The sequence below is a fragment of the Mizuhopecten yessoensis genome, unplaced genomic scaffold (assembly GCF_002113885.1).
Source record: "Mizuhopecten yessoensis strain PY_sf001 unplaced genomic scaffold, ASM211388v2 scaffold2711.2, whole genome shotgun sequence".
In the NCBI taxonomy this organism is placed as follows: domain Eukaryota; kingdom Metazoa; phylum Mollusca; class Bivalvia; order Pectinida; family Pectinidae; genus Mizuhopecten; species Mizuhopecten yessoensis.
The window spans coordinates 429114-448672 of NW_018485984.1; the positions used below are offsets into that span (position 1 = coordinate 429114).

At 34.0% G+C, this 19559-nt stretch overlaps 1 protein-coding gene across 2 annotated transcripts in view; it reads right to left on the reverse strand.

The window, feature by feature from the left end:
• Positions 1-834: 834 nt before the first annotated feature.
• The window catches only part of LOC110445065 (homeobox protein Hox-B3-like), a 67148-nt gene continuing 48423 nt past the window's right edge, over positions 835-19559 (reverse strand). Inside the window, exons 1-3 of one of the 2 annotated variants that reach the window (XM_021489423.1) lie at positions 19015-19114; positions 5458-6124; positions 835-1872 (exon numbers count right to left, since the gene is read on the reverse strand). In XM_021489423.1, the coding sequence (XP_021345098.1) occupies positions 986-1872; positions 5458-6064 (1494 nt within the window). In that variant the 5' untranslated portion in view covers positions 6065-6124; positions 19015-19114 and the 3' untranslated portion in view covers positions 835-985. Of the gene's footprint in view, positions 1873-5457; positions 6125-19014; positions 19115-19559 lie in introns of those variants that run through there. The other variant, XM_021489422.1, reaches the window with a different exon arrangement.

Below are 19559 nucleotides of genomic sequence, written 5' to 3' on the forward strand. Positions count from 1 at the left end.
GTACATAAATGCCAAACATGAGAGAGCGTTCGGAATTGAACTATAACGCAGATTAAACGAAGAAAAGAAGCCAATCCGAATGGGCTAATTGGCGTTTTATTTTCTTGTTATGTGCGTATAAGCCCCATCTCTGACAAAAATACATTTTTTTAAATTACTCCTGACCTAATCAAAAATATTCTTTATCTTATTTTATGGAGACTCTATAGTACATTTATGTTTCAATACCTCCTAACCGGGTTCTTGGTTCTTATGATCGACACTCTGTGCGTCTTATATCACCAAACCAATATTTCGATTCGAATCAGCCAGGTGCTATATATTACATTTTTTTTTTTTATTTCAAATATGTGAGATAATCAATCAGCAGCATTTCAACATAAGGATGACATCGTTTATTTTTAATTTCCCTGACATAGATGATATCGCTTTTAACATAATTATTAACTGAAACTGAACTGAAGATCAAGAAAAAATAACTATATCTTGCATTTTTGTAATAAAAATCATGTCACTCTTTTAGGTTTCAAGTAACGTATCATTAGGGGATTTATAGGTTTTACATATATTTGTAATAATAACAAAAAAATACTAAAGCGCCGTAGATTTAGTCTAATAATTGTTCTCGTTAAACAAGGTTGAACTATCTAGTATTTTTAGCTTATGAAATTATTAACTTCAAAAAACCTTCATAGGTGAGATATATTACCAGCAGAGTACCACAGAAGTAAAACGTATCGATACAATAAAAACAGTAATACTAAAATACATATTAAACTGCTCTAATTTGCATACATAAATTGATTTTTTTTCTGTTTTTCAGGCTATGGCTTTTCAAAATATTCTGAATTCAACAGAATGAAATATTATTGATCAATTTATTTTATCCTGAAATGTTATGATATACACACTATCTGAATACATGATATTGTAATTGTATCAATACTTATTTTATTCTTATAAAAATACCGTGATGGCGTTCCAATTACAGGTGAGTCAGTTTTGGCACGTAGTCGTAGCCCTGAGAGTAACAGTTATTGACGCTACTGACCGCACAAGGCATGCTGGACGGGTATATAGAGTTAACTCCCATGTTGACCCCAGGGTCAGTGTCCTCCATGGAGTTTACATCCGGGTATATGTTATTCATATAGTGACCGGAGTGATAACCTTGGCCGGACTGGCTCACGTGTAGGTACTGTTGGTGTGACGTCATATGTTGCTGATGTTGGTGGTGTTGAGGAGGCTGCTGCTGATGAGGTTGACCCATATTTTGCATGTTCATATTTGGGCCGTTCTGATGATGGGAGTTCGGGGACATTGATGGTTTCATTAATGGAGAATTGGGACTCTGCTTCTGCTGATACTGTTGATATGGATTCATGATATTTTCACCTGGGTATGACGTTACTCCAATATTAGTCTGATTGGGGTGGGGATGAGGTTGAGGACTGGGCAGCTGCGGCGAATGTTGTTGGGGCATTCCTTGGTGAATAGATAATCCCATTCCTGACTGGATTCCGTGCCCGTTCACGTTTCCGTGATTTAGACTGTCCGGACTAAGTTTACCACCACAATCACTGCCCAGGCCGTCCGGCCCTCCCGACAGAGATCCTTGACTATCACTGTCCGTTCCGGACATATTACCACCGTCCAGTCGTCCGCATTTATCAGACGATTTATGCCGCTGTTCCTTTTTAAATTTCATTCTCCTGTTCTGAAACCAGATCTTGATTTGTCGTTCTGTAAGATTCAGAAGGGCTGCCATTTCTATCCGTCTTGGTCGACATAGATATCTGTTAAAGTGAAATTCCTTTTCCAGTTCCACCAGCTGGGCGCTTGTGTAGGCGGTCCGGGCTCTTTTGGTTGGTTCTGAAATGAAATCATGTTTCAAGTTATTCTCAAAGAGATATTTTTTTGTACGAAAAACTGTTTTATATATAAGCCGAGCATCAACCGTTTTGATGAATAAAATAACTTTCGTTGATGTGTTTTCCACAATCCTTTGATAGATCTCCAGAACGTTGTTTGATTTTGATGTTTTTTGTTTATATATCTGGGTATGATTTATCCGTATAAATATTTCAGTTAAAGATATATCCCAAAAAAGCCGATCCCTCAAATCAATGCCAGACAGTTTGACTTAAGGCATATATTAATTTGATTAGTAGTTTATATTTTATTAGTAGTTAATATTTTATCGAGTTGGTAGCAGTAACCTTACTATGAAAAACTGTATATTGCAAACAAAAATGGTCTGAATATCATTCATGTTATAAATATATTCATTTACATATACTACATAAAACAAAGTCAAAAATATCTGGATTAAATTTGTATAGGTAACATTATATATATATTTAACACAATATGAGTGGTAATTGATAATCAACTGTTATCATATATCTGAGTAATAAAATATAGAAAACAGTTGCCCCTCCGATGAGGACATACTTAATAAAAAATGAAGTTTCTTATCAAAGGGATTTATTGAGATAAAGCCATGATTCAACATGAAAAAATAAGTAGTCATTTACAATTTTAAATTGTATTGATAAAGTCTGATTTCTTAATATATATATATATACATAAATTTGCATTTTTGTGACGATCCATAGGAATGCTTGATGTTCAGAAAGATTTCAATTTAAATAGCCTTTAATGGTAGCTTCCTGACACGTTTGGGCATATCGATTTAATCAACTAGAAATGGCAAAGTGGTCAATCTGTCGTTATACCTGAATGAACACAATTAATAAACAGAATAATACCGATACAAATTGTGTATTTCTCCTGCTTTTGAGATAGTAATAATGAGTTAGAAAAGAAAAAAAACATGACGAATTTGATGAAAATAAGTTGATGAGTAATTATCAATATGATAAATCTTTCATCAATATCAAACCTACAGTATAGATGCACAATTCATTGAAATTAGTATAATATCTTATTTAATATTAAGTGTTATAAACCGCCATAAGTTACTTAAGCGCAAAAAGGTTCAAAAGATTTTTAAATATTCTCAGAACATTAACGTTTTAAATAATTTAACTTATTTTAAACAAAGCCTAATAAGAAATTACAAGGTATTTACCATTATATCTATTTCTATCATTAAGTTATCAAAATAAAGACTTAAACAATTGACAAATGTTGCTTATGTTTGAATCCTTAATAATCTTGCATAACTTTGCATGTTGATGTCTAAGCCAAATTGAAAAATATAACCTGCGTTTGTGGAATTATCATGTGATCCAAAAAATGTTTACATAAATTTACCTTAGACAACAGTGACCTCGTATTGGCTACGAATTCAAAAGAACAACCAATGCCTTTATAATCTTAACCAGCGTAATATATAAAAGCAAAATAAATGAAAATAGAAAAGTAACTGAAAAAAGGATAATTAAGATATCGGGGGAAAAAAATACACCAAAACCATAATCACAAATACGGTATAGTAGTACTGTTAAATTACTCAAGGAATGGTTAATTTTTTTGTGAATGTAGAGATTTATTCATATTCATTAATCAACGCCTGGATGCATTATCAGCTATAAAATGAATGTTTGCGGAGGTAAAAGCAAACCTCTGATATTTTCTGTGTATTCATAGGTGTAAGCTTGTTTGTGTATCCATTCGTTAACTATTTACTTTGTTTACCTATCACAACTATAAAATATGGGCTAAACAACCTGTTAATTTATTTCGTTAATGTACAATACACAGATAATTCTATAACTATTCATCGAGCAAAATAAACCTCCATATATGACATTATATTAATAAAAAAGTTAATGACAGATTCACAAATGCATTACGCTACTTGAATAATATCCACATAACGTTTAAACTTGTTTTATCAAGATTGATTATAATTAATTTGTTATCGACATCCATGTCATATGTACTTTCTTACTGCTGTAAGTTCAATTTTAAACGACCTATTAATTAGTAAAGACATCTGTGTAATCAACACTATTACATTTATATCCATTTAATTAATGTGCCAATTAGATGATTGATATGTAGAAATATGTTGCACATATATTTGCAAACAAAAATAGTGATACCAAATCAGGGAATTTAAACATTTATATTAATATTTATACATTGTGCATTATTAAAACCATAAATCTGGTTTAACATAAGCTCTAAGCCAAATCCTTTTGCATATACTTTATTTATATTTGTTCTACCAATTGTTTAATAAAATGCTGTTAAAAATATTACTATGACTTAATTTTACCTTATATAACAATAGCATAATTACATTACAATTTTGACATTGCACTTTACGATGCTAGGTATTGTTGATCGTTTTGCTGACAAACCAAAACATTATGATGGCATTGTGATTTGTTAAGTGATTTTGTATTTTTCTGATTTAAACTCTCCAAATGTATCACGTACTGTGTGACATAATTATATTGATAGACATATATAATTTATAAAAACTATTACACAATAGTACATATATATCCACATATCACACTATATAAAAATATGAATTATTGATATTATTAGAAGAGTATTTTTATCATAAAACTAACACTTTCGTGATAAGCTTCTCATAGCGCAATGTTTTAAGTGTATATTGTGCAATTCTAAGTTACCACTGAGATGAGCATTTCCATGGCAGCCACCGATTCTCATGCCAACCACAGTGTCTATATATCACAGTTTTAATCCATCACTCTCCCTCACCCTGTAAATCTCGTGTCGGACAGGTTTAAACTGTACACTTCATTGCCGTGTTAATAGTCCAAGTTTATTGCCACAAAACGTCGGAAGGGTCATCTATCAACATCGCCTAGCCTGGTCCGACATCCCCTACACTTCCTCACTTCTGCTTCGTTTACGGAGATTACTCGGTCATCATGGATAAGAGTGAACGTTTTAAACGGTGTATATTTCTTTTATACTGATATATTTCTCTCATAAGGTTTTATATTTGAACAAAATTTGGTAAATGTTAGGATTTTAAACAAGGGAACGGTTTTAATGGGAAATGGGAATAGAACATTATTTAATTATGATTATCTATACTATTGTACAAATTATTGCAGCACCTCGTACTGAAAATTCGTCAAATAACGTTTCTGCTCTCAGACATATCGAGGAAGTACGTTACATCTAATGTAATTTTGATATTATATGTATTTATAAATATATGATAAAAGCTAAATAGGTTTTACATCTGATTATGTTGATCTAAAAGGAAAATACATAACTGAGAGAATTCATAATTTGTGAAAATATTGTAGAACTAGTTTGCACGTGCGTCTGTTTGGTTAATTAGCTTAATTAGTTAGGTATTTATATGCCGTACATCAACACCGCCAGCATATACAGGCACAGCACACTAGAACACATTTAGATTCAAAATCAACGTAGACAAACTTATAGGTGAGCTGTCAACGTGGATTACAAAAAAAAATGAAATAAGGTTCTCACCTGATAACTGTGACTGAGATTGAGCTTGTGACTGTTGTTGCTGTTGTTGCTGGGGCGGAGTTGTCTGAGATTGTTGTGAAGACTGTGTTGCTGGTTGTTGCTGTTGTTGTTGTTGTGGATTCTGTTGTTGTGGCTGATTCTGCTGATTTTGCTGTTGTTGACGTTGTTTTGAATTTTGTCTAGAATCCTTCATCCATGGATAAATCTCACTTTGTTTTCGAGGAATTGCTGACTCGGTGTTTGGTGCCCCGGGGGGACAGGAGACAGTCGGTAGGCTGTGGCCGTTAGGGTACGGTTCGTTACCCGGATAATGTGCCTGGGTGGGAATATATTCGGATCCATGTGAAGGATTATGGGAACTCTGAAGAGAACACGGATAGAAGTCTCCACCAGGTGGAGAAGGGCTCGGATGCCCATACGGTGCGTCAAAGGAAGGGTATCCATTTTCGACAGGAAAATACGCCTGGTATGGCGGCGCGTGGTTGTAGTATGCTGCTGTTTTGTGCATGTCTCTATCTCTGCTAGTTAATTCATTCTCCAATCCATACGACATATTATGAGGGTTCAAATCATCGCCGGAACAGCAGACGACCTGTCGATGGGTCATGTGACTAATTATGCACCAATCACCTGTCAGCTTCTATACTCGGGAGAATAGAAATTCAACCTGAAAAGAGAGAAACCAAATACAACTGAGGAATACAATCCACTGCCGATTATTCTGAATTAAGCCGTGATGAAAAATGCATCAATTTTGTATCCTGGTAATAAATTTCGCATAAATAACCTCGGACCTGACAAATATTTTGGTCGTATACAATAGCTTTTATACCGCTCACCCTCGCAGTCTGTCTGACTTGCGTAAGGACACTTTGGAAAATTTACTGTTGCTTTCATCAAACTTTTGCATTGGTGTTCCAATTCAATGGATTCGGAGATCAAAACTTCACCGCGCTATTCACAGGCAGCCAAACTTGTGTAAGGGGATTTAGTTTCATAAAGTCGGAAAATCAAATCGTAATTTGCAGCGTATTTTGAGGTTATCGTTAATTATTTCATCCGCCTTCAATGATAATCTGTACCCAAGCACCACCGGACCAGGCGTGGAATAATACCCCCGACACTTAATTAAAGTAATCACAAACAATGAAGGTATTGCTTGGTTACTTTATGATTGACTAATTAATATATATATATATAGATTAATATGTGTATATATCTAATACACACTTAATATACCATTGCTTATATAGGATTTTGTCATAGACTGATCATGGTGTAAAAAAAGATGAATTTGTTAAAAGTTAAAGGGACGACTTAGGAATTTCTATTTAATTCTTTGATATTTTAGTCGCTTTGTTGTTGAGCTGAATGATTTTAATTCTATTCAATTCTATGTGACGTAGCCGCATACTCATTATATTTCAAATGAAACCAATCCACATCAAAGTGAAATAAATTAAAGTCAATAAAATTTACATAAGTTTTAACATGCATGTACTACACCCAACAAGTTAACAATATCAAAATCAATATTTTACATTTAAGATATCATTAACAGCACACAGAAAAGTAGATACAGCATTTAATTTTGTTTTCATTTATATTAAAAGTTAAATTTATATGTAGCCCACTTTTAAATATGGAAGACCATAGAAGATGCGTTCATCACATAAGAAAAGACATGTAATTACTTTTTTTTAACATCAAAAACCCCATCCCATCTATTTTTTAAACAATATTAGTGTTGCAAAAACAAATAACAGAAACAAAAAAACCGTGACGGAACCTACGCGGTTACATGTGAAGTCCACACATGTTCTAGCGGAAAAAAAGTACGAAGACAAGAATTAGGAAACCATATCATTATAGCTGATATGGTATCTTTGTTATTTCGACTCAATTAAATCTTTTAAGAAAGTCGTTTATGTTTATATCAGCGTTTTTTTTACATGCATGGTGTTTATGAAGTTCTATACTGACGTTTTCCACACTTATCTCTATTCCGTGCAACATGGAGCAGCTCAATCAGCACTTCCCTTCAGAAATTCGATAACTTTTGCAATCAAGCATTACATGTTATCTAAGTTAATTGAAATTGGAACAATTGAATTAAAACCGAAGACAGTGCGGGTCCGAGGTAGCAGGCGACTAACTGGACCCTAATTCGGGGGCTGTTTTAGATGTTTCGGTAGCCACTAGATGACGTGAAACTGTCTTGAGGTTGTAAATGTCAGGATTTATCACACATCAGCCATGACAGCTTCTGTCTAGATTGATACATGATAAATTGAACGATAGATTATTACGCGGGCTGTAACAGTAAATAGTAATCCGCGCAGAAAAATAATTCCACTTTAACTCCTTCAAAGGCGAGTAGCCGCGCAGAGGACATAGTCATGATCAAAGCTCTAGATTATGAATTCAAATCGTGCGAACTATAACACCGTATTTGACATTTCTACAAAACGCCCGTCATTCTATCATCTGAATATATCCATCAAGTGTATAACAAGGCTATCTCCTAACTGGTGGGAAATAACTAATCGAATTATTCGCCTGTCTTGCTCTTCTTACATAGAAGAACCATCATGTGGACAAAAATTATATTGAGCGGTTGACATTATATATAGACGCTTTTTGATCGCCCTGGAGGCCCGATAGAACATGTAAGCCCGTTATAAAGAAGGATAAAATCGTTAAAATAAGAATTAATGAAAACGTTTCTCGGTAGGCGGACCGCAGACTGCCTAAAATGAATTTTTTAATGTTCAAAATTATGCCCAATTTACTTTTGAGAAAATTGGATTTTTGCAACATGGTTGAGTTATGTTGATTTGTTCGTTTGAACTACTTTGATGTATCAGTTTTTGGTTTACTGAAAGCATGTTTCATTTCCGTTTAGTCGAAACATTTTCCACAAAATTGAAATTTCAATGAAACCTGCTCCTTTTGAAAACAAGTTGTTTTGTGAATGCGTCTCCAGTCACCGTCAAGATTGACTCGGCTTTATAAACATATATACGTATTAGATGTCACGTTAACTAGAGAAAACATATTTCGCATGGTTGTTTCATCAAACAAATTCCTGTTCTTAAATTGCCATGTCATGTGTTAGATGTCAAAAGTGTGTATGAATGTGTTGTTTCAAGCAGTGTGATGGGCAGCTGATTAAAAGCGTTTTGCAATTAAAACCCATCAAACTGACACAGTAAAATCCATGCCTGTAACGAATCGCGTTACATAAAAAAGCTATATGAAAGGTATGTAAAATAAACATATCCCTAGATAAAGAACATTACTTGACCAACAAAAATGGTGTCAAAACAGGAAAGGAAACCAGTCATACTTCGTCTTTATTCATAACATCAATATACATTAGATCAGTCATGCGAATATTGACTCATAATCGAGGTTCTGCTGTTAAACAGTGAAGACACACTGGCATTGGGTTTTTTCATTGACTTAAAGTATTTGTGTACTAACCAGAAAATCAGAAATGTAAAGAGTACAGACAGATTGAATACATAGATTAGTGAATCTGATGTTTTTTACATAACGCGTACTCAAAAAGACAGGATTAAGAACAAAAACAACAGAGAAAACATCATGAACATACATACACACAACATGGAGGCGAGTCCGGAAATACAAGACTGCCCCGCACCACATGTCGCAGCCTTCATTAATTAAAATGTCAAACATTATTTTGCACGAACTTTCCCTTGCCATATCAATAGGTATTTCAAAAAGTATGACTATAAGACTCATTGGTCATGTCAACATAGATTGGTCAATCAATATGGTTCATAAACACATAACCTGCGTTTGTATTGTTTTAAAAAACTGTCATAATTGTTACTTTTTTGATAAATTACTAAAAGTAAATTATGATTAAACACACCAGTGGGAAAAAAGTAACCTCATTGTGACCTTGCGTAGGGAGGACACGTGACACAGTATGACGGATTCATGAATTTAAAGAACCAAACAATGTTTTTCTACACAACAAACCATATTTGAATAAACGTATTACGCACTATTAGTATTATCCCCTGGGGTTAAGATGTATCGATTATGCAAATATATATCGTAATAAGGAAATGGAAACAAAAGGTCCTAGCACTTCACACAGTTATTTAAACAAACCAATATATCAATAACATAAATACCATTTCACTGGTTGCAGCATGTATCGTTTAATTCAGCAGTTAGCAAACTGGGCATAATTCTGTATTATCCTGAGGGATTCTCATCAGGACCATTAATCCCATTATTTGCCGCCGTGACGCCCTAATGTAACAGAGATTGTCGAGTTTTGTAGGGACAGGAAATTGTTTTGCCTTTTGCAATTAGAGTTCTGAAAATATCTGCTGTTCATGTCCAGTCCATTTGGCTACAGCAAATTGTTGCCATATATTTAGATAGTATTTCATATGCTAATGTTATACACTTTCACCTGAACGAAATGCGACAGTAAAAGGCTTTTGTGGACAGTACGCACACTTGAAAACAAAGGTACAATTGTATAGACTGTAATATTTATTTCAATTGTGGGACATAGGATTAGGATTTTCGTCCAATCATCTACTTAGTTAAGCATGAAGACAACGCAATTTGCATTACAAACTAATCGGCTAGCAATTGGCATAATCATGCTGCAATGTTAAGAATAGAAATCATGACAACTTCGCAACAAATCAAGCGTAAGCTTACGTTGGCATGTACGCATACTATTGTTAAAAAGCTGAATTGGACTATAATCAAGGTACTATGGTTAATATGTGTGACAAAAGTACACTATTGAAGGTAGTGAAACCAATTTGAATAAATTGCACAGAAGTGTACACCTAATGAATAATCAATCACTCCAAACTTTATAATATGACATATTGTAGTATCCGATATCAAGCTTTTTACCTTCAATTGTCTACCGGGTATATTTGCAGACTTCGATTCTGCTGTTTACTTTGTTAATGAAAATGCAGATGGATGAGCTTCCTCTTGCCTATAAGTCTTTATTTTGTTAACTTTTTTACCCCTAAAATGTAAGATCACCCTAAGGATAATTGAGTGACCCGTGGCCACCCTCTGCAGAGTCTGCATCCCCGATTATCTGTGAAGCTACAATCCGCCGGTGACAGAGGATAGACGCGTTGCCATGATGGACGAGGAACTTATTACAACAAATGCAAACAATAACTGTCCAGCTATTGAAGATTAGCATTCTACAAAACAGATGCTGATACCATTGTTTGTCTTTGCTCTGAACAATTAGCAGATCATCTGGTCTGGATATCTTGCTTGTTCAAAGTCTTCCTTTGTAGCACCGTACTATAAACACTTTACATGAAAGTACACTTTTAATCAAAAGTGTATTGTTTCCTCTCATCTCCAATTGATATATGTGATTTGATATAAACATTCATAAAAATAAGTTATGATTATATAATTAGCAGGCTTGACCCTCGCTGTATTTCGACCGATGTATACCACCCATGACATAGTATATTAAGCAATTTGATTTTGATCAAAAAATAAGAAACGACTCGATACCTTTAACAGATATTAAGTTTCACTTTCAGAGAAAAAGTTTAAATATCCAATTATGTGTTCGATTAGATACGTTCTACTTTAAAACCTGTATACGTTGTTGTTTTAAGACATTGACAGCGTAAGCTATGCTACTTTCAACCGATCCCAGGCAGTGCCAAATAACCTGTGAGCAGTATTGCATCTGCCCGTGTCTTTAATTGACAGCGCGGGAACCTGGCTTAGTTTCCCTATGTGTAATGGAATACGCCACAAATGACATATTTCGGTTTAAAAAGAGTATACAGTGCGGCAGGGGGCCCCTTTGATACTGTTGAAATGGATGTGGGATAGCCGGCAACTCTTCATAAACCATGGCCACCGCAACCACACAGATGAAAGTACGTCAAATACTCAGCAACACTTCAATCACATCTAGGTCTATGTTCCCCGATTCTTATAAAGGCAAATGTTTACACGATTAGAAGACCAGTCCAACGGGATGTACGAGTGATACAAAGGATATTTGCGTTACAAAACAGATGTAGGATGATAGCGTGGTGTTATCACAGAAAAGCAAGAAGGCTAATGAAAAAGACAGCCTCTCAACGCCGAGATGCAACGAATGACTATTATCTATGGTACTATAAACAATAGCTCGTTTTTGACTGCAGTATATCTGTTTCCCATACCATCTCAACACATGCTGCACTGTAAGAGGATGCATGTGAATGTATGAGAATACAACTTATATAACCGGGGGAAATATCGATAAATAAATATGAACTGACATGGAACCAAAAATAAAACATCAACCTACATAAAAAAAAAACAATATCCCGAATAAAAAATAACAATGAGGTACAAACATGCAAGGGGTGCAGTTACCAATATCCGTATGGAATAAGACAGGGGGAGGGGCAGTTACCAGGATCCGTATGGAATAAGACAGTATAGAGGTAGAGCGTCATAGCGTCTTTGCATTGCGCAATGTTAATTGTCAATAGTCATGATGCTAGCTAGCAAAATTGCATCGATGCATTTATAGTGCTTTGAAAAAAAATATACTATAATGCTTAGGGATTAACTGCTTGAATCCACTTTAGAAGCACACAAAAAATCTGCTGAGATTGTCATAGCGATAGTTTATGCATTGGCAGTATGAAATATACAACTGTTAAAACATTCCAATTTTATAATAGCATGATATCGGAGACTAGCAAAGCGCATACGTTTCCGACAGAAATCTTAATAACCACACATCAGACGATATCGTGCTACCATCGAACAGGTCTTAAAAGTTTTAAAAACAAACTTCCGGTTTTAGTTTCATAAAGAAACAGTTATGATGATTATTTTTCTATATTCCCATTAGGAAGTTGAACTCAACCGTAAGGTCAGTAAATTCCCCATTTTTAACCAATTTATGTTTCCATTCATGTGTTGCTACTGGATTGCATGTGTAAGGTATCACCTATCCGCTATACTGATTGGCTGTGACAGCCTGGAAACGATATTTGCGATGATTTTATGAAGCTTGACACGTCCAAAAAGTAGCAACAGCTAATCAGCAAGAATCGCAGTGGCCACAAGAGAAGTGTTCTTGAACGCCAACATACTATCAAAGTTACGAGAGATATAGTTTCCTGTTCTAAGAATATTTTTTTGGTGAAACACATAACTCTTCCTTCTAAAAAGTTTCCCAATCAGTACCGGCATAGTTTTAAGCTTATACAGTAATATGAATAAAGCCGATATCTGTCAAAATTGAATTGGCTATATAGGTGAAACACTTCTTATGTTTGTCTAATATCTAATCGTTGCGTTCTCTGTACGATTTCCCCAAAATAATACATATATTCGTCAATATTGCATTATATGAGGATTGTTGTTTCACGTTATCATTTCGGTATAAGCTGTATACGAAAAATAGCAGTAAAATCGACATGGTACCTTGATTAATATAAAGCGATTACGGATTTTCAATTTCCTTATAAAATCTATGCCAGTGCAATATCGATGACCTCATAAATGATCGTTGAAATCAGATCTGCGTGTATATCAGCGCAAATATCAAATTAAATACAGAAATAATAAGGCGACATACCCCGTGTATTACATATATTACGTCATACATTTCAATATGGCGACATTGCAGATGAGTGCGATAATTTCAAAGGTATTTTTTTACAACACACTCGCGCCAGTTCTTATCAACGACCTTAAAAGGTGCCAATTAATTTTTCTTTGATACACGACTGATTAATCACACAACGAAGTTCAAATTGAAGTTACTAGAAAAATAACAACAAACTAGATTCACCAACGCAGTATTCTTGATGCATTGCCATCGAACCAGTGAATAGGAAATCAACATTGAACAGCTAATATCGTATATCCGTTATTGCTTCGATCAATGCAATTACGACTGCCTGTTCATTATAGAAGAGCACGGCAATGGACCGTTATCATATATGATACCAATGATTGAATATACAAGTCCGTTATCCTATTCAGCATACTGACTTTAAACAAAAGATTTGTCATAACCAGCGTATAACGTAAACATATTGCTATACATATTTGTCTTGTGGACACTAAGGACAGGAATAGGAGTAGTATGTCAATACTGTTTAAGTAGAAACGTCAAATTTTGATTTCTAAAGTTTGGTCTTACTTATCACATTGTAGTTTAGGAATAGTACGACCAAAAAAGGGTATAATACATTCAACAAGGTGCCATGAGGAGGTAAGCATTTCCTGAACCACACGTGGCACCCGTCAGGACATAACTTGACATAACTATATAACAAACGGTTACCATGGTACAAGACTATTATCAAATCATATCAGACAAAATACAATCATTTTGCGAAGAGGTCTGCAGCTATAGTAAAATGTGCACTTTGGGTTTGAACGATACAAATGGCAACTGATGTCAACAGAAACTGATATTGAAATTGATAATTTGATATATTGAGTTTCAGTGTTTCATTATATGGACTCAAGTACAGCTCATTAATATATCCAAAATGATTCCTAAAACACAAGTCTGTATTTGATACATATGAAGGAAGTGCAAATAAAGGCTTTATTTAAAATAACTGCATATTTTTTTTGTAGATGTATTTTTTTTTACACATTTTGGCACAGTGTCTCAACAATGTTATAACAAAATCGCTAAGGGCCAAAAAATGACATTATGGATACCATACCTTATCTTAAGTGTATTGTGAAACACTCCAGGCTACCAATATGGCTAATTAGTGTACTGGTTAGCAGGAAGGTATATCAGAGCATCCTCATATATAGCAAATACTCTCGGGTAGCGAAACGATTCGTCTGTTATGTGTTATCTCCATAAGTAGGGGAGGCTGCCATGTTACTACCGAGGAAAGGAATACTAATGATAGGATAGTGAAATCAATGTCATAACGTTTGTTATCGGGTCTTGCTGTTGGGTGACCATTATTGTTATCTCAAGAATTGCAAAACATCCCGGTAATAATAAGGCTTTTTTTTCACCAGAACTATAATGGGTTGACATTAGCTTTATAAATTAGATTCATCAAATACGTTACATGAAACATATATTGACTTGTCTCGATACTCTATTTTTTATCGTCAAATTTTGAGAAAATGCATTAAAAATCATATCTGTATACATTTAATAAGTTCAAAATGATGACCACAAAAATAGATTTTTGCATCAATCTAGGCATTAAACTGGTATATAAGACAAGATCTGGAATGGTCAAGCATCAATTTCATTCTCTCTAAAAAATGTTACCGGCCAAATAAGTTTTTAGTAGTAAAGTGAAACAACAATGGTGTACTTGTATAACAGAAACACCATTTTAGGGCAAAATTAAATCGAAATATTCAATTGTTAGAACATGAATTAAAAAACAGCCCGAAGCAAAATGTATCTACCGTTGTGTATTATGAAATTAACGTATATGTGACATCATTAAGTACTGTTATTGTTGCTATTTGTTAAAGTATTTGAAAAAACAGACATGAGAGTGCAAACGTTTATCTTAAATTTATTTATCTTTCCTCTAAATTTTAAAGAGAAGATTGTGAAAAATACATTTTGTAATCTTATAATTGAATGGTTTGTTAATATGATTTACTGATTTTTGCGAAATTAATGATAATACAAATTTACATTTCTCATTTATAATCGTGTACCAAACATCAGACACGAAACACCTTAAACCAATTTCAGATAGTAGTTTATAAATTCCTACCTCAAGCTTAATATTGGAATCACGTGCGCGGACTTTGGGTGGCAAGGTTTAATTGCGAATTCATATCGTAATCACAATGTTATACAGAGAAGTAAATAAATCACCATCAATAAGGTAGTTCCCAATCTTTTACAGTAACAGAGGAGTTCGATCCAGGTATTGGTTAACAGATGAATCATCAATAAAACTATAATGTGAAATTCTTGTAAGGGTTTTGGTAACGGTACATAATTAAATAGATAGATAGATAGATAGATAGATAGAACACTATTTCAATGTTCCAATCAAATCTGCCCGTTATTAAGATTTAGCCCCGAGGGGGATTTTAGATGAAATTTTATATGATGTGTTTCTGCAGATTAGCGGTAGATGTCAGCGAACACCTTGACAGTCGGAAGCCACGGCGGGAATTACGAGGCCTTGTATCCCTCGTGTATATGATCCTTTCTACGATAAGATAGGTAAATTCCTGTACATTCTCGACACTTCACCGCTAAATATATGGCCGATGATGACACCTCTTACAAATATGTCATAACGTCCGTCCACGCCGTATTGGCAAGCTCTGCTGAATACCATATCTCGTTGTCATCTCGCTACCGCTCACGTGACCTTGGTACCCTCCAGAAAAAAAAGACAAGGGAGTTCGATAGTAGTCAGTGCATTATATACAGTTGCTACTATTATAGTTTTAAAAAAATGCTATTGTTTCTCTGGATAGTTAACACGAGACAATACTCCTACACTAACAATGTACAAATATGTTTTTTTCGAACAATGCTGTAGTTATGATCAAAAAGGATTTTCACTTCAGATTCGTATCGCCTTAAAGTTATTTTTAAATGTTCCAATGAGGTGTTAGAGCATAATTTCTTTTATCACTGTTGAAAGGTGTGCTCATTTTACAAAATAATGTAATTCTGTTTCGTTTTAGATGAATTGTTAGTTGCAACTATTTCTTGACTATAATATTATATACTGAAGTTTTAACTTGTTTTTTTTCAATTATTGACTCTTTTCGAGGATTACCCAAGCATGAATGAAAAAATCATCTCAAAAGGCTTAGTATCGACCGTTTTAATGCACATTGGCTTGCCGGGAATGCGCAATAGAAATGATATAAGATTTCTATGACTGTTATTCTCTGATAGTGATCAATACTTGTGTTTAGGTTTTGCTAATGTTTGCATAGATAATACCAGCCTTACTGGACTAATATCTGTTATTTTCTAACGATAAATCATACAACAAACACACAGGCATCTGTCGGACGGATAACACCCATGGTTGAAACCGATAATGTATTTATCCCTCCGATAGAAACAAAGAGTTCCGCAAAGAATAGATAAATTAGATTATAACCACGAAAGCTGAAAACCAGGTTGAGACAGAAAAACGGCATTATTAGCATGTGAGTTGTCTTGACACGGGAAGACTGGAAATCTAACGAAATATAGGATGTCCCGACCGGCCGGCTAAGTGGATGGAACAGAAGAGATGTCACACGCACACCGAACCCAATCTCCGCTACCCTAGCAGATTGGTGACATTTTATTGTCTTACAAATTTGGGGTTTCATCTTTAATGAAGATGAATCGGTGTATGATGATCAGAGACAGAGAACAATATGAAAGCAGACTTTTCCATCCTAATTAGTTTCATTTTTATAATTTGCCAAAAGCCAAAAAAGCTGCTGAAAAGCAAACGCGATAAAGGGAAAAGACGTGTGATTGGGTTCTTGCAGGAAGTGAAAAGTTTGACGGAAAACCCCGTGTGCCAAATTACTTTAAATCGAAATGAGAATGTGCACTGAACGGTTCTGATAATAAAATGATATTGAAATTTTCTGCTTTAACTTTTCAGTACGTTTCAACGTAAGTGGTTTTAATGTATTAAAATAACATTCAACACCCACAAAGCAATCAGATGCAACACTATCATGTGTGAACTTTTTAGGTAATTACAAAAAAAAAGAGCTAATGTTGTGTTTTCGCATACCTGAATTAAAGCAGATCTCTGTATATAGCGTTAGATACTTGAAAATTTGATAAATCAAGATAAGGATTAATTGAACCTGATCACCCTGAATAATATCAAATTTCTTGTTCCCTCGAATTATTATAATTGTACATTGTATATACTTTGCAAATCTCTAGACCAGTTCAAACAGATATACATCATTTAAATGAGAACTGCGTAACGTTGATTTTCATTTCAATAAATAAAATTTAAAATAATGTCTTCTATATATCAACAAAAAAATCGTTATTAGATACACGAAATACCTTCAATAGAATTTCTATTTGAAAGAGATTTATATTTAATTGATGTCTATTAAAAAATGTTAGGATCTTGATGTTATTCGATTTATGTCAAACACACTACTTTGATTCACAAAATAAAAGGCAAAAACTGAATGCGGCAAATTATGTTTTTTTCTGTAAGCAGTCGCAATATTTTTTGTAAAGAAACAATGAAGGACAAACGAGGGAATAATTGTGAAATATTTGAAAAGGCAACAGAAATACGTATCAAATATTCCATAAATGTAATTGATACTGATATCAATATATACAATTCAGTAATAAGAGAGCATATTTATATAATCTTACTTTTCACAGAGAATTTCTCTGAATATAATTTACATCAAGAAAGTGAATTATGAAAAAACTGAACATAAATAGAATTTTAAATATATTTTTTTTCCTAAGAGAAAAATAAGCTTTTTGATTTTTTTTTTTAAATATTTGTAAGACAGCTTCACGAAACTTACACCCAACAATAAGCGGTTAAAAAGGCGTGAAACAAACCCGTGATAGCCCTTTCTACAAATCCATTATATCAAGAAAATTTATGAGTCTCTGAATTAGGAACCCGCGTGGCTTCATAGGGTAATATGTCACCCATATATCTTCTTGTACACGTGGGTAGCTGATTTTATGGTCTCTCTGGGGTTTTATATGCCTTTCCATGAGAACAAAATTAAGGATCATGAACCTCAATCAAAATAATGGCTATATAGCATATGATAGCTGGTAATTCCGATATATTAGGGCAATTCATTATTGTGTGAGCAAGTCTGTGCTAAAACCATCGCTCTATTGTTTTCAAACGATAAATACTGTTTCAATATCGTGTTATAGGGAATGTACATAAGGTGAAAAACAATATATATTTCTTCCTTATATATTTTTAAAAATAAAATATTTGCATGGAAAGCATTGTACAAAACAGATATCAATCATTCATGGTAAACACATGGTGATAATTAGTTACAATATATACAACGCAATAATAGAATTATTACATCAAAAATAGACTGAATCTATTTCCATATTAAATTTATATTGTTAAAAAAAATGTAATATGAAAATAGATTCAGTTTAATTCTATCTAATTCTTAAATCTTAATTCTCCATTTTTTTCTAACAAAATCAAAAAAGAGATAAATATGTGATTTTATGTAAACATTTTGGTAACATCTATGAGGAATAGACATTCAGTTGTAACAAACAAATTCATAAAACACAGCAGATACCAATTACATAGCACAGATGAATACTCGTATATAATTTGTTGAAAACTTAAAAAATCTGGAGCCGATTCACCACAAATTATAACAGTAATTTTTACCCTGCCATCTTATGGAGTCAGCAATTATGACAAGGTCATAGCACCAGTTAGGTAAGTGGCAATTCATTCCTGGGATATGGGGTGAAAATTGAAGCAAAGAATTTAGGATACGGTTGATATAAAACATCCACTTACTGACCTCTTTTCCACAGACAGACACAACCTCTGACGTCCCTGCTTCGCGTATAATGCCTTGTGTTATATAATTAACAGGAGGTAGACACACTTTCGACATGCTTTCCTCAAATCAGTCCTACATCCTTTCCATCTTCCTATACTTCTTAATATCTCCTTTGACCCCTTGTGACCTTACGTGTTAGATTTTTCCATGCCAATTCCCCGCCAAATAGCAGGTGTTGAATTGTTCAAAAGTAATGCAAAACACAATTTGACAATGAATCGAAAGTAAAATGTTACGAGGTAATCCAATAGTACAAAAACGAAATACCAGTAAAATGCCGTTACAGAATTGACCCGATGGTTAAGTTTATCGGCTAGCATAGCCTGCTGTGCTCAATCACATCCCTCTAGTTCTACACACTAGAGTAACTCTCCGGCGTTTTTTTGGTCAGAATACTTTACAAAGTCAGAAAAGTATACTTCCAATCAAACATTCATCTGTAGAACATCAAAACGTCTGTAAACATCCATCGTTGACGACCGTGTTCTCATGTGAAAAACCTG